The sequence below is a fragment of the Notolepis coatsorum genome, assembly GCF_963971535.1.
Source record: "Notolepis coatsorum genome assembly, chromosome: 5".
Lineage (NCBI taxonomy): Eukaryota > Metazoa > Chordata > Actinopteri > Aulopiformes > Paralepididae > Notolepis > Notolepis coatsorum.
Window position 1 is genome coordinate 125,390,937 of NC_140169.1, and position 15,197 is coordinate 125,406,133.

General features: G+C 42.4%; 2 protein-coding genes across 2 annotated transcripts in view; both read left to right on the forward strand.

The window, feature by feature from the left end:
* Positions 1-8,097, forward strand: part of LOC311228335 (laminin subunit alpha-4-like) — a 45,482-nt gene extending 37,385 nt beyond the window's left edge. Inside the window, 15 exon segments of the mRNA XM_084314244.1 lie at positions 114-245; positions 337-479; positions 722-851; positions 1,272-1,409; positions 1,607-1,740; positions 2,090-2,254; positions 2,865-3,012; positions 3,373-3,545; positions 3,997-4,186; positions 4,408-4,563; positions 5,030-5,189; positions 6,016-6,146; positions 6,247-6,340; positions 6,902-7,021; positions 7,328-8,097. Of these exon segments, the coding sequence (XP_084170370.1) occupies positions 114-245; positions 337-479; positions 722-851; positions 1,272-1,409; positions 1,607-1,740; positions 2,090-2,254; positions 2,865-3,012; positions 3,373-3,545; positions 3,997-4,186; positions 4,408-4,563; positions 5,030-5,189; positions 6,016-6,146; positions 6,247-6,340; positions 6,902-7,021; positions 7,328-7,473 (2,160 nt within the window). The 3' untranslated portion in view covers positions 7,474-8,097.
* A 1,475-nt stretch (positions 8,098-9,572) lies between these two features.
* tube1 (tubulin, epsilon 1) overlaps positions 9,573-15,197 on the forward strand; it is a 31,656-nt gene continuing 26,031 nt past the window's right edge. The window contains exons 1-5 of the mRNA XM_084315015.1: positions 9,573-9,706; positions 11,066-11,139; positions 11,663-11,715; positions 12,302-12,362; positions 12,483-12,598. Coding sequence (XP_084171141.1) covers positions 9,682-9,706; positions 11,066-11,139; positions 11,663-11,715; positions 12,302-12,362; positions 12,483-12,598 — 329 coding nt within the window. The 5' untranslated portion in view covers positions 9,573-9,681. The remainder of the gene's footprint in view (positions 9,707-11,065; positions 11,140-11,662; positions 11,716-12,301; positions 12,363-12,482; positions 12,599-15,197) is intronic.

Sequence of the window (15,197 nt, forward strand, 5' to 3'; positions counted from 1 at the left end):
TACGTTCACCTTTACTGGACTGGCACTTTAAATGTAAAACATTTCTAATTTCTAATTTCACATTTTTGGCATCATAATTTATACTAATATGATATTTGAACATCTCTTTTCAGGATCAATTCTTCCTGTTAGAATTAAAGAATGGCTTCCTGCGCCTGATGTATGACTTTGGCTTCAGCACCGGACCAATAGTTATGGAGAATAATACACCGAAACTACAGATCAATGACGCAAGATACCACGAGGTAGATCATTACGCCCCTCCATGTTACATGAAACACCCTGTCCTTTCTGTCAACGCCGTTATTCAAACATGTGCTGGGCCCCTTTCCTTAGGTGTCAGTGATCTATCATCAGTCTAAGAAAGTGATCCTATTGGTGGACAAGAGTCACGTCAAATCTATGGAGAATCCCAAAACAACACTGCCATTCTCAGACATCTATATAGGAGGGGCCCCCTCTCAAATCCTCCTATCCAGGTGAGTTGTACGACCTAATACCTGCCCTCATACACCAATTCACCAGCGTCTTCATCTCATCGGTTACAATGGGAGTAACACTATAACACTATAATAGAGCGATTGATTATTATTAATCACGTGCAAATGGAAATGGATTTTGATTGAACCATCTAGTTTGTCCCTACTGCCTCGCGAATATTATAACCGTTATTATAAGACTTGTTTAGTGTAATTCTAATTGATCACTGGCTCTCCTACAGACCCGAGCTTGCTTCTGTAGTGGGCCTGAAGGGCTGTGTGAAGGGCTTCCAGTTCCAGAAGAAAGACTTCAACCTTCTGGAGGAGCCTGGTACTATTGGCATCAGCAGCGGCTGTCCAGAGGAGTCCTTTGTGAGTCCACTTCAGACTATGTTCACGACCATACATTCTGCAGATCCCAGTTTAATTGATACATACATACATACATACATACATACATACATACATACATACATACATACATACATACATACATACATACATACATACATACATACATGCATGCATACACACACATACGCATGCACGTGCGCACACACACAAACACATGTTAAATAAGTAAAGATTCTCTCCTCTTACACATAGATTAGTGTTTTTCTTAACGCTCAATTAGCAATATCTCCCACCTGATGAGTAATTGGGTTGTTCCGGTTCAACGTCTAGCGCTGAGTAAATAAAGGGGTTCCCTTTGGAGATTCCGTGTTACAAGTTAAAAGGACTGAGTGAAGCGAAATGAGATGAGAGAGTGCAATGTCCCTTTGATCTTAACAGATGTCCCGTAAAGCCTACTTCAGTGGACAGAGCTACCTGGGATCCACAGCCAAGATTTCACCCTTCGATACCTTCGAAGGAGGCCTCAACTTCAGAACCCTGCAGCCCACCGGGCTTCTGTTCTACCACAACGAAGGGGTACGCCGAGATCTGATTGATTGATTGATTGATTGATTTATTGATTGATTTATTGATTGATTGATTGATTGATTGATTGATTGATTGGAAACTTTATTAACAGTTTACATCCTCGTCTCTTACATTCTTCTTTCCATGTGACAGACCATAATAATATGCAGCTGAGCTGAACTCTATCTATTTCCTACTCCCGCCAGACTAACGAGTTTAGCATCTCACTGGACAACGGCGCTGTGGTGCTGAACTGCAGAGGAACCAAAGTCAAGTCCCAGAAGAAACAATACAATGACGGAAGGACTCACTTCCTAGTTGCCTCAATAAACAACCAGAAGTAAGCTATTTTTGGCATGCATAATGCTCATTTACCGTTTTCCTGAATGACCAGGGACCTTCATTGTCTAGCTATCTAGACCGCCCCACGCGGCTAAGCTGTGAGGTGTTTGCCTAGTATGTGCTCTGGAATGAAGTGTAGCGATACGTTGGTTTGTAGATATTTCACTCAAGCCGTCAACTTTGCTGAGCGGAAGGCAGGGGAACACCCCACAGAGAGAACATATAGATTTGTATACGGCTCTTTAGTGTGGGTTGATGAGATTGTGTATTTTCTATGTGTTGCATGCAAATGAAAATATTGCACCGTGACCAGTTTCAACAAGTGGGTGCTGAACTGTCTTTCCTAGGTATGAATTGGTGGTAGATGACAAAGACAAGCACGAGAAGAAACGTCCTTCATCGGCCGTGATATCTACGTCAGCCCCTACTCAGAAGACCTTCTACTTTGGAGGTCATCCAAACAAAAACCTCAAGAACTTCACCGGCTGCATCAGCTACGCCTACATGATCAGGTACACCACATGATACAGTATATTCTCTAAGACCGCGAGAGGTCATAGATACCTACATCATCACATATACCACATTATACAGTATATTCTCTGAGACCACACGAGGAGACCATCTCTAGCTTAATGTCATTGATTCATGGATTACCATACCATAATATAGATGATCTTGGACCAATAGGTCCCATAGCCCAACATAATAGCTCTATGAATTGTGACAGTGATTCATATGTTGTCAGTAAATGTTTTCATTAGTGGTTGAATTATGAAGCCTGGTTTGACATCCTGCCAGTATGTTTCGTGTCTCCAGAGACTGTGGCATGTGGAAGCATTTTAATTGGTCATTTGGCTCTGGTTGCTGCCGACATAGAGGCCTGCTGTACCCGTCTCTGGGTAGAAGAAAGCCAGGCGCACAAATAGAGCCGCACGCCGAGTGGGAGAGGACATGGGGTTTGTTTCCATGGAGACACAGTTTCTGTTTTGAAAGTGTCTCTCTCTCTCTCTCTCTCTCTCTCTCTCTCTCTCTCTCTCTCTCTCTCTCTCTCTCTCTCTCTCTGGCTCTTATGTCTTCATCTCTCACCTTCCCTCTCTCTCCATTCTCCCATATCTCTAGACAAGACAGGGACATTGAGCCAGAGGACTTCCAGAAGTACACCGAAAATGTCCAGACCTCCCTGCAGGACTGTCCAGTGGAGCGACCTCCTGCTGCCCTGCTGTCACAGAGACACGCCGCCGCGCCCAAACAGACCCATTCTAGGAAGGTAACATGAAAGGAGTTTAACCAGTTAACTCTGCTTTGTGCGTAAATCACACTGTGACGAATAATAATATATTGATATATGGGTTATTGAACATGCATATCCTGTGATTAGCGGCGTGGCTGTTGAAGCCAACTGTAAAGACAAAATAGACAACAAAAACAAACCGGCATTCTAGAACGGACTCCACTTGAGTGCATAGTAGTACTGTATAGGCATATTAGCGTAGTAGGTAGTAATATGGGCAAGGTAGATTCCTTAGTAGCAGAGTGCATACTAGTAAGACAGTACGAAGGTTATAGTAGTGTTGATCGGGGGGTATGGTGATCTTTTTCAAAGCGCTATATAATTTTCCTCACTAAGGTGGGCAGGGACGAGTCCGGCGTGATGAGTGGTGACCAGGACCCAGCGGAGACAGACGCCACACCCTGCTACCTGTCCTCACAGCCGCGCGCCACCCGCCAAGCTCACCACTACGGTGGTATCGCCAACAGCAGGCAGGAGTACACGGACCTGCCACCGTCCCTCTCCAAGAGGTAGGTCCAGGGAACAGCACCTAAAGGTCAAGAAGAAGAAAGACTGTATATCTATCTATCCACATCTGTCTGTACATACCTGCATATAATCCTTTTTACATGTCTGTAGATACTAGCCTATCTGTACATATCGCTTACCTACTCTTACTAGTTACGCTGCTGGCCAGTATGACTTACTACCATAGTGTTTTTATACCTGTATCACTGTACATATTAGCACTATTCCTCAGTAGTTCTAATTCATATGTTATATCCAGCTTAATCACCTGTATACATTGTATATTACTATTGCATTGCACTCTACATTTGCACACTGGTCGGATACCAAACTTCTTTTGGTTGTACTGTACTTCTAATATAATCTGATCATTAAACATGTACTTGAGTCTCCTTGGAAGGCGTTCTCTGTCTCTTTGCACTTGGTTGAATAAAAGTCCCTCCCGCCACCCAGGTCCCACTTCTCCCTGTCTCTGAGAACCCAGTCGTCATTTGGCCTCATCTTCTACGCGTCGGACGAGCCGGAGGACAACTTCATGGCCCTCTTCCTGGCCCACGGGAAGCTGGTGTACACCTTCAGCCTCGGCGACCAGAGGGTCAAGATCAAGAGCCCCGAGAAATACAACGACGGAGCGTGGCACAATGTGAGCTAATGATCTTATTCCATGCGTGCAAAACACAATAATAATATACATCAGGTGCCAGGCACTGTGCGAGCCAGGTGTGTATGCCGGGTATGCATGACATGTATGCCAGGTATGTATGCACAAGCGGATAAGTCTATGTTTAGATACCAGTCACATTTTCAACACAGCCTCAACTCACACAGCCGAGTGACAAAACGCCTCTCTCTCTCTTCCCGCAGGTTATTTTTATCCGTGATGGCAATATGGGCCGATTAATAATTGATGGCCTGACGGTGCTGGAGGACAGTGCTCGGGGTGGCAACGTCTCCTGGCATGTCAGCAGCCCCCTCTATGTGGGAGGAGTGCCTCCAGGGAGGGCCCAGAAGAACATCCAGGTATGGCACATATGCGTCCCCCCCGGAGCAGCGATGAAGGCACTGAGTGTGGAGTGGAATATAATGTGGAAAGGTTTCAGCGTAGCGTACGATATCAGCAGGACGCAGCGGAAACACATGAGGATTCTTAAGTAAGGAATGTAGCGGCGGGATAAACGAGTAAACTCCTAACCACCTTTTAAAGCGGAGTATATTCTCGTGATTTATTGCCCTCCCCACTTTCCTGGCACTTATATGATCATACTGGGAGAGATCCCGCTCCACTCAGGTCAGACCGCTGTGTTCCCACAGAAAGCAGGAAATCACCATGGTGACCCTCTCCCCTCTTTGAACTCAGCAGGACAGCATCCTTTGTTGTTTTATATCCTCCTCCCCATCCTCCTTATGACCAGCACTGTTGATATTCATACACATCACACCACCCCCACAAATGCACATTTCCCCGCGTTTCTCTTTTTTCTTTTAGAGAAACTCCGCCTACAGCTTTACCGGCTGTGTGAAGAACCTACAACTCGATGGCCAATGGCTGTCTTCCGTGGCGCAGACGTTCGGAGTGACTCCGTGCTACGAGGGTCTCTCTGAGCCAGGGACATACTTCTCATCGCAGGGGGGATACGTCGTCCTGGGTAACCAACCTGCTCTGTTTACTAAGCACAACTTTACCAGGCGGCACAGACATGTGATTCTCCTCTGACTTCAAATGGAAACTAATCCCCTCCATCGTATGCTCGTGAAGCGGTGACTTTGAGCAGTTCCTCTCCCAGCGTAATAGAACAATAAGGGTGTTGGCAAAGTCTAAACCAATGTTTAGAAACAATGCATCTGTTAAATCATAATGGCACATTCAATTTGCTTTTGGAGGAAAATACTAACCCTGTAGTTTGCTGCCACTCAAGAGTGGAAAAACAAACTCTAGGTAAGAGAACATGATACCCCCGGCGCTCGAGCGGTGAAAATGTGCCTCTCTACTGGGGGGGGGGGGGAGGGGTAGAGGTGAGGGGGAGAGTTGAACTGACCCCTGAGCAGCAGCTGCTGAATGAGCACAGAGCAATTTCACACCCCTCTGCGGTAAGCTCAGATGCACACGTGCACATAGAGCACCTAACCCGGGCCATAGCACAGATAAAAGTGGCCGAATAATGACGCCACAAGGTAAGGTTATGAACTGGGAGACACCGGTAACCTGACCTGCCAGATGGTCTGGGAAGGCACCCTTTGAAACTGTTTCGATTAGGGCCGGCACTTTGTTCTTTACGGCTCTTTGCCCGTAGCTGCCCGTCGTTCCTCAAAGGACGCCGATTTGTCCGGACCACTGTGTGATTCAGGCACAACCGCATAACTTGAAGCCTGACAAAAGGGATTCTCGCGTGATCTCACAGAGCCAGCTGCCGTGGAAGGTTGGGAGGCACCCAAACCTTAATTCAACCTCCTCTTTTTGTCTTTCTCCTTCAGATGACACCTTTAACTTGGGGCTGAGGTTTGAGTTGGTGGTGGAGGTGCGCCCCCGTGTGGCGTCAGGGGTGCTACTGCATGTGTACACCGCGGAGGAGGAGTACCTCACCTTGTACATCAACCAAGGGGCTGTAAGTCATTGCTACAGAAGACATCGATAACTTGTTTGATTTATACAGTGGCATTCATGTTGGGACAGATTATTCAAATAGATGCTGATCTGTCTTACAGGTGGTGGTCCTTGTGAACAATGGGGTGCGTGAGTTCTTCACGCAAGTCTCTCCCAGACAGGGCCTGTGTGGTGGGAACTGGCACAAGATTACTGGTAAGAGGAGCCCCTGATCAGTCTACTCTGTCTGGCTCAGTTCAAACCACAACATAGAGTATACCTCAGACGAAGAACCATATAACTCTGTTTTAGGTTTTCAGAGGAGCAATGTTTTCAAACTGTATTATCTAAAGATGGCAAGATACAGTGTTGTGTTCGTTCATATTAAAGACAGCAGAGGTTGAGTAGTTTCTTGTGACGTATCACATTCACACTTTACTTTTACAACTGCAAATACATGGGCTGTTCGAAACATTTCAAAACAGAGTCATATAAGATAAGATAAGATATTCCTTTATTGATCCCCTTGGGGAAATTCAGGCATCATAGCAGCATGGGGGAGGGGGGAGGGGAGGTACAGGTAGTAGAAGACATGGTACAGGTGACATAATTATAGTACAGTGGAGAAGTAAACATTTAAATAGAATAAAAAAGCAGTGTAAACAATATAACAATATAATTAACTCTGGACATGTGCATATGGTTCTTCAGTACAAGTGGTGAGTTACTGTATTTATGAATACCCTGATTTATGAATGCTATCCTGCTTGACTTCAGTGATCCGGGATGCCAACGTGGTCCAGCTGGATGTAGACTCGGAGGTCAACCATGTGGTGGGACCTCTAAGCCCCGCCTCCATGGATACCAAGACTCCTGTCTTCATTGGCGGAGCTCCAGGTGAGTGACTAAACTACTGAAATAAAAAAGGTGCCATTTGTAAGATTTTCAATTGTTTGAAATGAGGACCATATAGACTCAACACATAGACATTTCACAAAATAATCACATAACGGTCGAGCCTAAGTGGTCCTCATCGGCTGCCCGTCAAAACCATTAAATGACAAACGGCACCTATAACACAATGTCATCATGAACTCTCACCTTTCAGCATATGATTATGATATACAACAATGCACAGACAGTTGTGCAGTAGCTACACTGACTGCAGTATTAGAATAATAGTATTTTAATTCCTTCCTCCAGACACCCTCCTGCCAGAGGGCATCGCCGTTAGGAAGGCTTATGTGGGCTGCATGCGGAATCTAACCATCAACGACAGCCAAGTGAGCTTCAGTAAAGCTGCTCTGGTCAGCGGGGAGATCAGTGTGGGCAGCTGTCCCGCAGCATAATGCCACATCTTTCAACACCACCACTACTACCATCACCGCCACCATGGGCAAAGCTACACTGACCAAACACTGACCATTATACTAAACAATCCTTCTTCATCGATCAAAAGATAATCATAGAACAAAATGGTCATTATTTTTTCTTTTTTTTTTACGTTTTGTCTTTTTGTCACAAAATTGTTGCTTTGTTTATCTTTTTACATGGAAATGTCGCAGAATGTAACAAACCCCACTTTGAACATTGTTTTTTTTACATGGGGGAAAATACCACCACCAAAAAAGATTTATGTTTGCTATTTGTCCTGTTGTGATTTGCCATCTAGTTCAGTCAAGGGGCCTGAAATGTAGGCGACTCGGTTATAAGAGCACTTTCTTTCTTCTATGCCTGTTTTTTCTTTCTTTTTTACCATAATCATAAATCCCACTCCCACACAGAGGGGTGGTGATGATATCAAAGAGGCTTTGATGTAAATACTGTTTAACTGCTTCCAGTCAAGGCAAACTGTGCTCCATCCTCTCACTTTGTAATCTCAATGGCACATTTCTTTGATAAGTCTACTGTATGTCTTGTCATTTTCTTTTATACTATTGTTTTTTTCCCCCCATATGAATAAATCTATCTTTTACATCCTTGTTATTTGTGTGACCTTATTTGAATAAGATAGACTATTACAGGTAGGACTTGTATTATTTATTTATTCATTCATTCATTTTTACACCTCCATCATATCAGCATAATTATATCATTCACTAAAGGTTAGTGAACTGGGAATGTGCCTGGGAGTTCGTGGTTAGATCCCCTGACCAGCAGGCAAATCTGGCCAGGGAAATAATGCTCTCCCATTCCTCAATACCCACCATTGAAGTGCCTTTGAGCAAGGCACTTGACATCCAACTGCTCCAGACTGTGGTTGTACATGAACAGGTCCCAGGTATGAACCTGTGCCAGTGAAGCAGGATATTGCTGAAGAAGAAATGTGCTCCTTGAATCTACCCTGGGCAAGATTATGTTAATGTGGGCGTTCTTACTGCAGGCAAGATTTATTATTATTATTTAGTACAATGAAACTGCATTATATGGTTGATGAGAATTATGCAGACAGACAGATGGTTATTCTTTCATTTCACAATAATACTCAACTCATCTTGTGCCTTATTTTTCTCCTTTATTTATCTTTTTAAGATTCTTTATTTGAGCATTAAACTTTTTCTTAATATTTTTATTCTAGTTTAAGTCTATATTTTGTGATTCTGTGTGAAGGGGGATTAGCAAAGTAATATTTTCATTGTACGGTGTAACTGTGTTTAACTGTGATAAATAAATATCTTGAATCAACATGGCCAGCACTGCCATCTACCGGCCATGAAGGGGATGAAACAAGAAGGGTCGGAGTGAAATGTATTACATTTAAATTGTGGTCGCGGAAGAAGGTTATCACGGTTTTACTTGATTATACATGTAGCTAAGTAGATATATCACACATGTCCAGTGTGGAAATGTTGATATACAGCGAGGGAAAAACAACATATAAAAAAAAAAAAAAAAAAAAAACGTGCTTTGTTTGAGATTACTTTCGGCTCGCCTCGAAAATAGGCGAGAAGAGCCGGACCATAGATATATATATAACACTAGATAGCTTGCCCGCGCTGCCGGCCAATGGAGAGCGACGTCACTGAACCGCCGCCATCTTGCGCAGGTCAGCCTTGAGTGAGAGTGAGTGAGCTGCACAGACAAAAATACTCATAACTCGCTGAAATATTGACGGATTTACAAACGGTTTGGTTTATTACAAGCATTATTAACGTGGCTATGATTCAAGCTGTTTGTAAAAAAAAAAAAAAAAAAAAAAATTTATAAGTATGCAGTATCATAACTACATCTTTGATGTTTATAGCAAACCAACCCGTTTGTAAATCCGTCAATATTTCAGCGAGTTATGAGTATTTTTGTCTGTGCAGCTCACTCACTCTCACTCAAGGCTGCCCTGCGCAAGATGGCGGCGGTTCAGTCCCGCTGGTGACTCCGCCTTAAGCTATCTAGTGTTCTATAGATATCTATGATATTGACAGCCGTTTCCATGACAAAACGTCATCAGCACACGACAATACAACACCGTGGCGCGGAGCTCATCGTTTTTAAAATATCAACTGCAAATTAACTTTATTCTTACATGGAATTCTCTCACTGCCACACAGTTGGCTGCTGCGATGACACAATCAATAGTAGTGCAGGGTGAGTATCTATATGAGTCGAGTCCACTGCTGAAAGTATTCGCTTCAGCTAATGTTAGCTGCTGGCTGTTCCAACGGAGTTGGCATCTCACTTGTGAACTCGCCCAACAATGAATTGCTGGGACTTGGGGTCCGCTCTTGTCAGTATACAATTCCTTTGAACGTTGCGGCAGAACATGTAATAAACTCCACTTTTCCACGATATTCCATCAACGGAAGTTTTCGTGTGATTGGTGCTGCTATGTTTGCCACCCCGTTTTGATTGAATTGATTGAAAACGTTATTAACAGATTGCAGAATGGGTACAGTACAGTACAGCTCATACACACAATTGTTAAGGGGATGCAGACCAGAGAAAGACTTTCGTCTTGTTTACATTCAGGGTCCCCCATTTTCAATTCATCATAACATATATGACATACACGACACGACTTACATTACAGATAGACAGTACTGCTGAATGAATGAAAACTTTATTTAACAGATTGCAGAATGGGTACAATACAGTACGGCTCAATACATACAATTGTTAAGGGGATGCAGACCTGAGAAAGACGTTTGTCTTGTTTCCATCAGGGTCCCCCATTTTCAATTCATATAGACATTTATGACATACACAACATGCATGACATTTATGGCATAGGGACATATAGGTATAAGTACTGATACATTTGTGACATAAGCGGTATTCAAATATACAGTACTGTTACCCCTAGATCCTGACAGAGTATATACATATGATGGGGAGGGGACTGTTCATTAGGAGGGGGTGGGTGGGTGGGAGAGAAATATACATACGGCGGGGAGGGAATATATACATGCGGTGGGGAGGAGACTGAGAAGGTGGTGGGGGTTTTGGACATCTATATTTATGACATACCAGATTTACAAATACAGTACTGTTTGTTGTGATACCAAAAATAGTCTAAAAAAGAGAGTATATACATTTGACGTATAAACTGTACACTGTACAGTAATAAATAATACATTTTGACTAAATATACAAGTCAAGTCAAGAGTTTTATTTGTCACAAGCATACAGTGAAATGCGGAAGTTGTATGGAGTGTTCTATGGATTGTTCTATGTATGGAATATCAGCCATTCTAGGGCTAGGTTGGCAGGGTAATGTATACCAGAGACGTTTAATCTTGTGTACTTTATATTACCAAGTTATATATTGCTGACAAAGTAGTATACTCTGTAACATGATTGATATGTTTGACTGTTTACTCAAGTCAAGTGGACTACGTACTATTAACTAATAAGATACATTTAAGTGACATTTGCCCTAAAATTGTATACGTACATCAGGCAACCACAATATTCTTTTAAATATAACTTCATACCCGTGTGCTTCAGTTGGGCAGTGTGGTAACCAGATTGGCTGCAGGTTTTGGGATCTTGCGTTGAGAGAACATGCCCATGTCAATAAAGTGAGTACCAAAAATGTTTGCAAATATAATTTCATCCTTCTTCTAAGCCACAGCATTCTGCAGTTATTATTTTCAAGTAAGCTACGGCTGGTTTCTTTAATTATTTTATTGAATAGTAACACAGATGTGCTGCTAATGATATAATGTCCCATAGCATGCCCACCAATGGGTTGAGTAATGAAGCTTACAGAATGAAGGCCCCTGATACCTGACCATATGGTGCACAGTTGTACAGCCCTGGCCTATTACTATTTTAATTGTAATTGTATAATTCTATTATATTCTATTGGGCTTCTATGTTAATTTAGTTTATATTCCATTTTATTTTATTCCGCCTTTTAAATGTTTTATTCTACCATAATTGTATTTCCGTCAATGTCGCACCAAAAACAACCAAATCAAATTCCTTGTATGTAAAAACTACTTGGCAATAAAGACCTTTCTGATTCTGTTATGTGAACTCAATACAGTTGACACCTCACCAAGAGCATTCATAACATCCCCCTCATTCTCTCTCATTTAGAAAGGAGTGTATGATGAGGCTCTGAGCAGCTTTTTTCGGAATGTGGATTCAAGGTAATTACATAACCACTCGATCTCCTGTGATCTACCCATATGTACAATTATTATAAGAAACATAAAGACCTGCCTTCAGATATCATGACCATACTCATTTAATCTGTTTTTTTTTAATACTAGTATATGTTCGATTACCGGTTACCCAGCCGTATATATATGGTAGATTGTATACATTTCTTGTATGAATCGAATAGGCCACCTATGTGCCATATGTTTTACTTAAAGGTGCTATAGATAACATTCAGCCGCTAGATGTCACACTAGAGCACCAGCATGTCAAATTTGATCCAATCGGGTGCATTCCACGTGGAGAAATGGGAAGTAGGGAGGCGATACATCCCTGAAACTCTGGATGTATTCTTCTTTTTTGTATTTTTGTTAATTACTCTACATAAAATGTTATATATTGCACCTTTAAACATTTTGTGGCAGATCATGTAAAAATCTCTTAAGATGTGTATACATCTTTTCCATCTGGCTAGTCAACTGGAATAACAGCATGGGTGGTAGCTGGTAGTAAAATATGCCTACTACTAGTCAGTGAAGTCCTTTTTTAAAGTGTAAACTGCCAATGTATTTCCAGGAGAGATGATGGGAGAGCAGGTGACAGAACTGGTGGAAGGATACGATCGCTGAAGGCACGGGTAAATAACAGTAATGGCCTTAACTTATTAATACTTTTTGCATTTGTGTGGGTGTCTGTGTCAACAAACTTTCACAAGACCTTTCATGTGTGTCTGACGAGAGGAATGCCTTCCCTGCAGGCGGTTCTGTTGGACATGGAGGAGGGCGTGGTCAATGAGATCCTGCAGGGCCCTTTGAGAGAGGTGTTTGACAGCACTCAGCTCATTACAGGCGTCTCGGGTTCAGGCAACAACTGGTGAGAGAGACAGACTGCCCCCAGGGAGACACCGCTCACGTGTGGAGCCTCTTTAATAACTTATTTTGGCAATGTTGCATAACGGTAGACATTTGACACACAAATCGGATGCCCCCCAAATGAAATTAGGTGGAATATGTTGGTCGTGGTGGTGGTGGTGGTGGTGGTGGTGGTGGTGGTGGTGGTGGTGTGAACTTTACTACTGTGGGTACTGGGTTTCACTTCCCTAACAACCTTGTAAAAAAAAACTGAGCAATAACATATTCCTCTCTGGAGTGACAATTGTTGCACACACACTGGGAATGGCATTTGCAACATTTAACATACATAGATCATCAGAAAGGAAGCATCTCCTGAAACTGCATGTACTGTGGTGCCATTCCTATCTGAACGCTTTGGGTTAATTTAGCAAAATGGCAGTTAGAATACTCAGGATGAACTCCTTTTTAACGTTCAAGCTACACAAGGAATGTGACAATGGGCCTCATGCATGAAGCGATAATAAGAACAGATTTCGTTCTTAACTAGCATTTATTCTTATTTTGTTCTTACCTGGGATTCAGCAATGTTTTCTTATTGTTGCTTTTCTCTCAGGCAGTGGTCGAGAGCACTCTTACCCATATAAGAAAACCGTACCCAAAAAAAAAAGAAAAAGCATACCATTGGTTAATTGCCCCCAAATACGACTTTGAAAATACAGAACTTTTTAATTATTATTATAACCTATTGCGTGCGTTCTGTCTGAAATGGATAATATATTGCTGTTAGAACAGTTATGCTCTGGCCGCCCAGGCCATTGATTGATTGAAGATTTTATTAACAGATTGCAGAATGGGTACAATACAGTACGGCTCAATACACACAATTGTTAAGGGGATGCAGACCAGAGAAAAACGTTCGTCTTGTTTACATCAGGGTCCCCCATTTTCAATTCATAATGACATTTATGACATACACAACATAGAGATATACAGATATATATCATGACATTTATGACATACAGATATACAGTACTGTATACGTAGCATAGAACGCATATTTAGAGATTGTCTAGTTTGTTCTCAGAATGGATTTGAGAGAGATGTGCCATCCAGTCTGACTTGGAGCACGCACTGTACTATGTGCACTGCCAGTCAGACTTATATGCGGAGATATTCAGACTCTAGATCTATTTGCAGAGCCAGATGAGTGGCTGCTTAACCGTTAAGTATTTCCCAACCTACTGTGCAATTGGCTCTTGAATCGTTCAGTATTGACAAAGCCTGCTTTGCTGGAATGATTAATTTTGCACGTATTGTATATACAGTACGTGTGTGCACGCACTGCAGGAGGTGGCCAGAAGCGTGCAACTACTATTATATTACTACTATATTAATACAGTTTATTCCACTATATAGCTATAGGTGCTGTATGATGACAATACATTTAGATTCCTATCTAATTTTGATCCATTGCAAAGTGCTCCAGCGCTTGAATATGGCTGGGGGATCCGCTCATACAATGCAGACCCAAGTTCGCACACGGCTCTCGTATTATAATGAGCCAGCGAGGCGTGTCTCTGTATGCAAATGACTTGCTCGAGAACGCGCATTCCCGTTTAGAATGAGTGGGATTCATCATTCAAAAAACCTGGGTACGGGGAGCTCCAGTAGCTCACCGCATACCTCGGACGCTATTTCGGCGTCGGGGACAACCGTGCGCGTCACGGATCTGGGGTACACGAGTTCGACTCCCGGACTCGCCGTATTTTCTCAGAGTGTCTTTCCCCCGATCTATACCCCATTCAACCTGTTTCTGTCGGTCATGCTTGACCAGAAAAAGCGATAAACGCTAAAAGAACCAGCTGACTGGTCAAAGTAAAAAAAAAAAAAAAAAAAAAAAACCTGAGTACGACAGATTTGGACTTTAAGAACGGCTTGATGAATGTGGCGGTGGCTTTTCTTATTGTTCTCTTAACAGACAGGTAAGCAAGAATATAAGAAAAATAATAAGAGAGTATTGTTGAATGCAAGAAATAATTGCATTTCATAATTTTACGGGATGCTATGTTTTCTCATGCAAATATGTTTCTTTCTTGTCTTCTAACCCTGATTGAAATCTTACCCCCCCCCCCCCCCCCCAAATTCTTGATAATAAGATACGATATTCCTTTATTGATCCCTTTGGGGAAATTCTGGCATCATAGCAGCATGTGGGAGGGGAGGTACAGGCATGGGCAGGGTAATGGAAGAAATACCTAAATATAGGCAATACAATTAAATCTGAATATAAAAATCGGAGAAAAAAATAAACCGTTTAAACAATATAATTAACTCTGAATATAAGAAATAGAAAAATAAACAGTATACACAAAGTGCAGGTGAGGGTCTGTACCCTAACTGGCATGATATACATCGTACGTTGTAGTCCGAGTAGGCTTTGGTGGTTAACACTTTGAGTGCCAACGATGTTATTATGTCGTTAGTTCATGCCGACCGTTGAGTGCCAGCGACGACAAATAGCGTTTTTTTGTAGTTTCTTTTTTTTATTAGCGATTTGAATTCATATTTCATCAATCTAGTCTCATGTTAGTGCTGCAAACTCTCTCTGAGCTCCATTG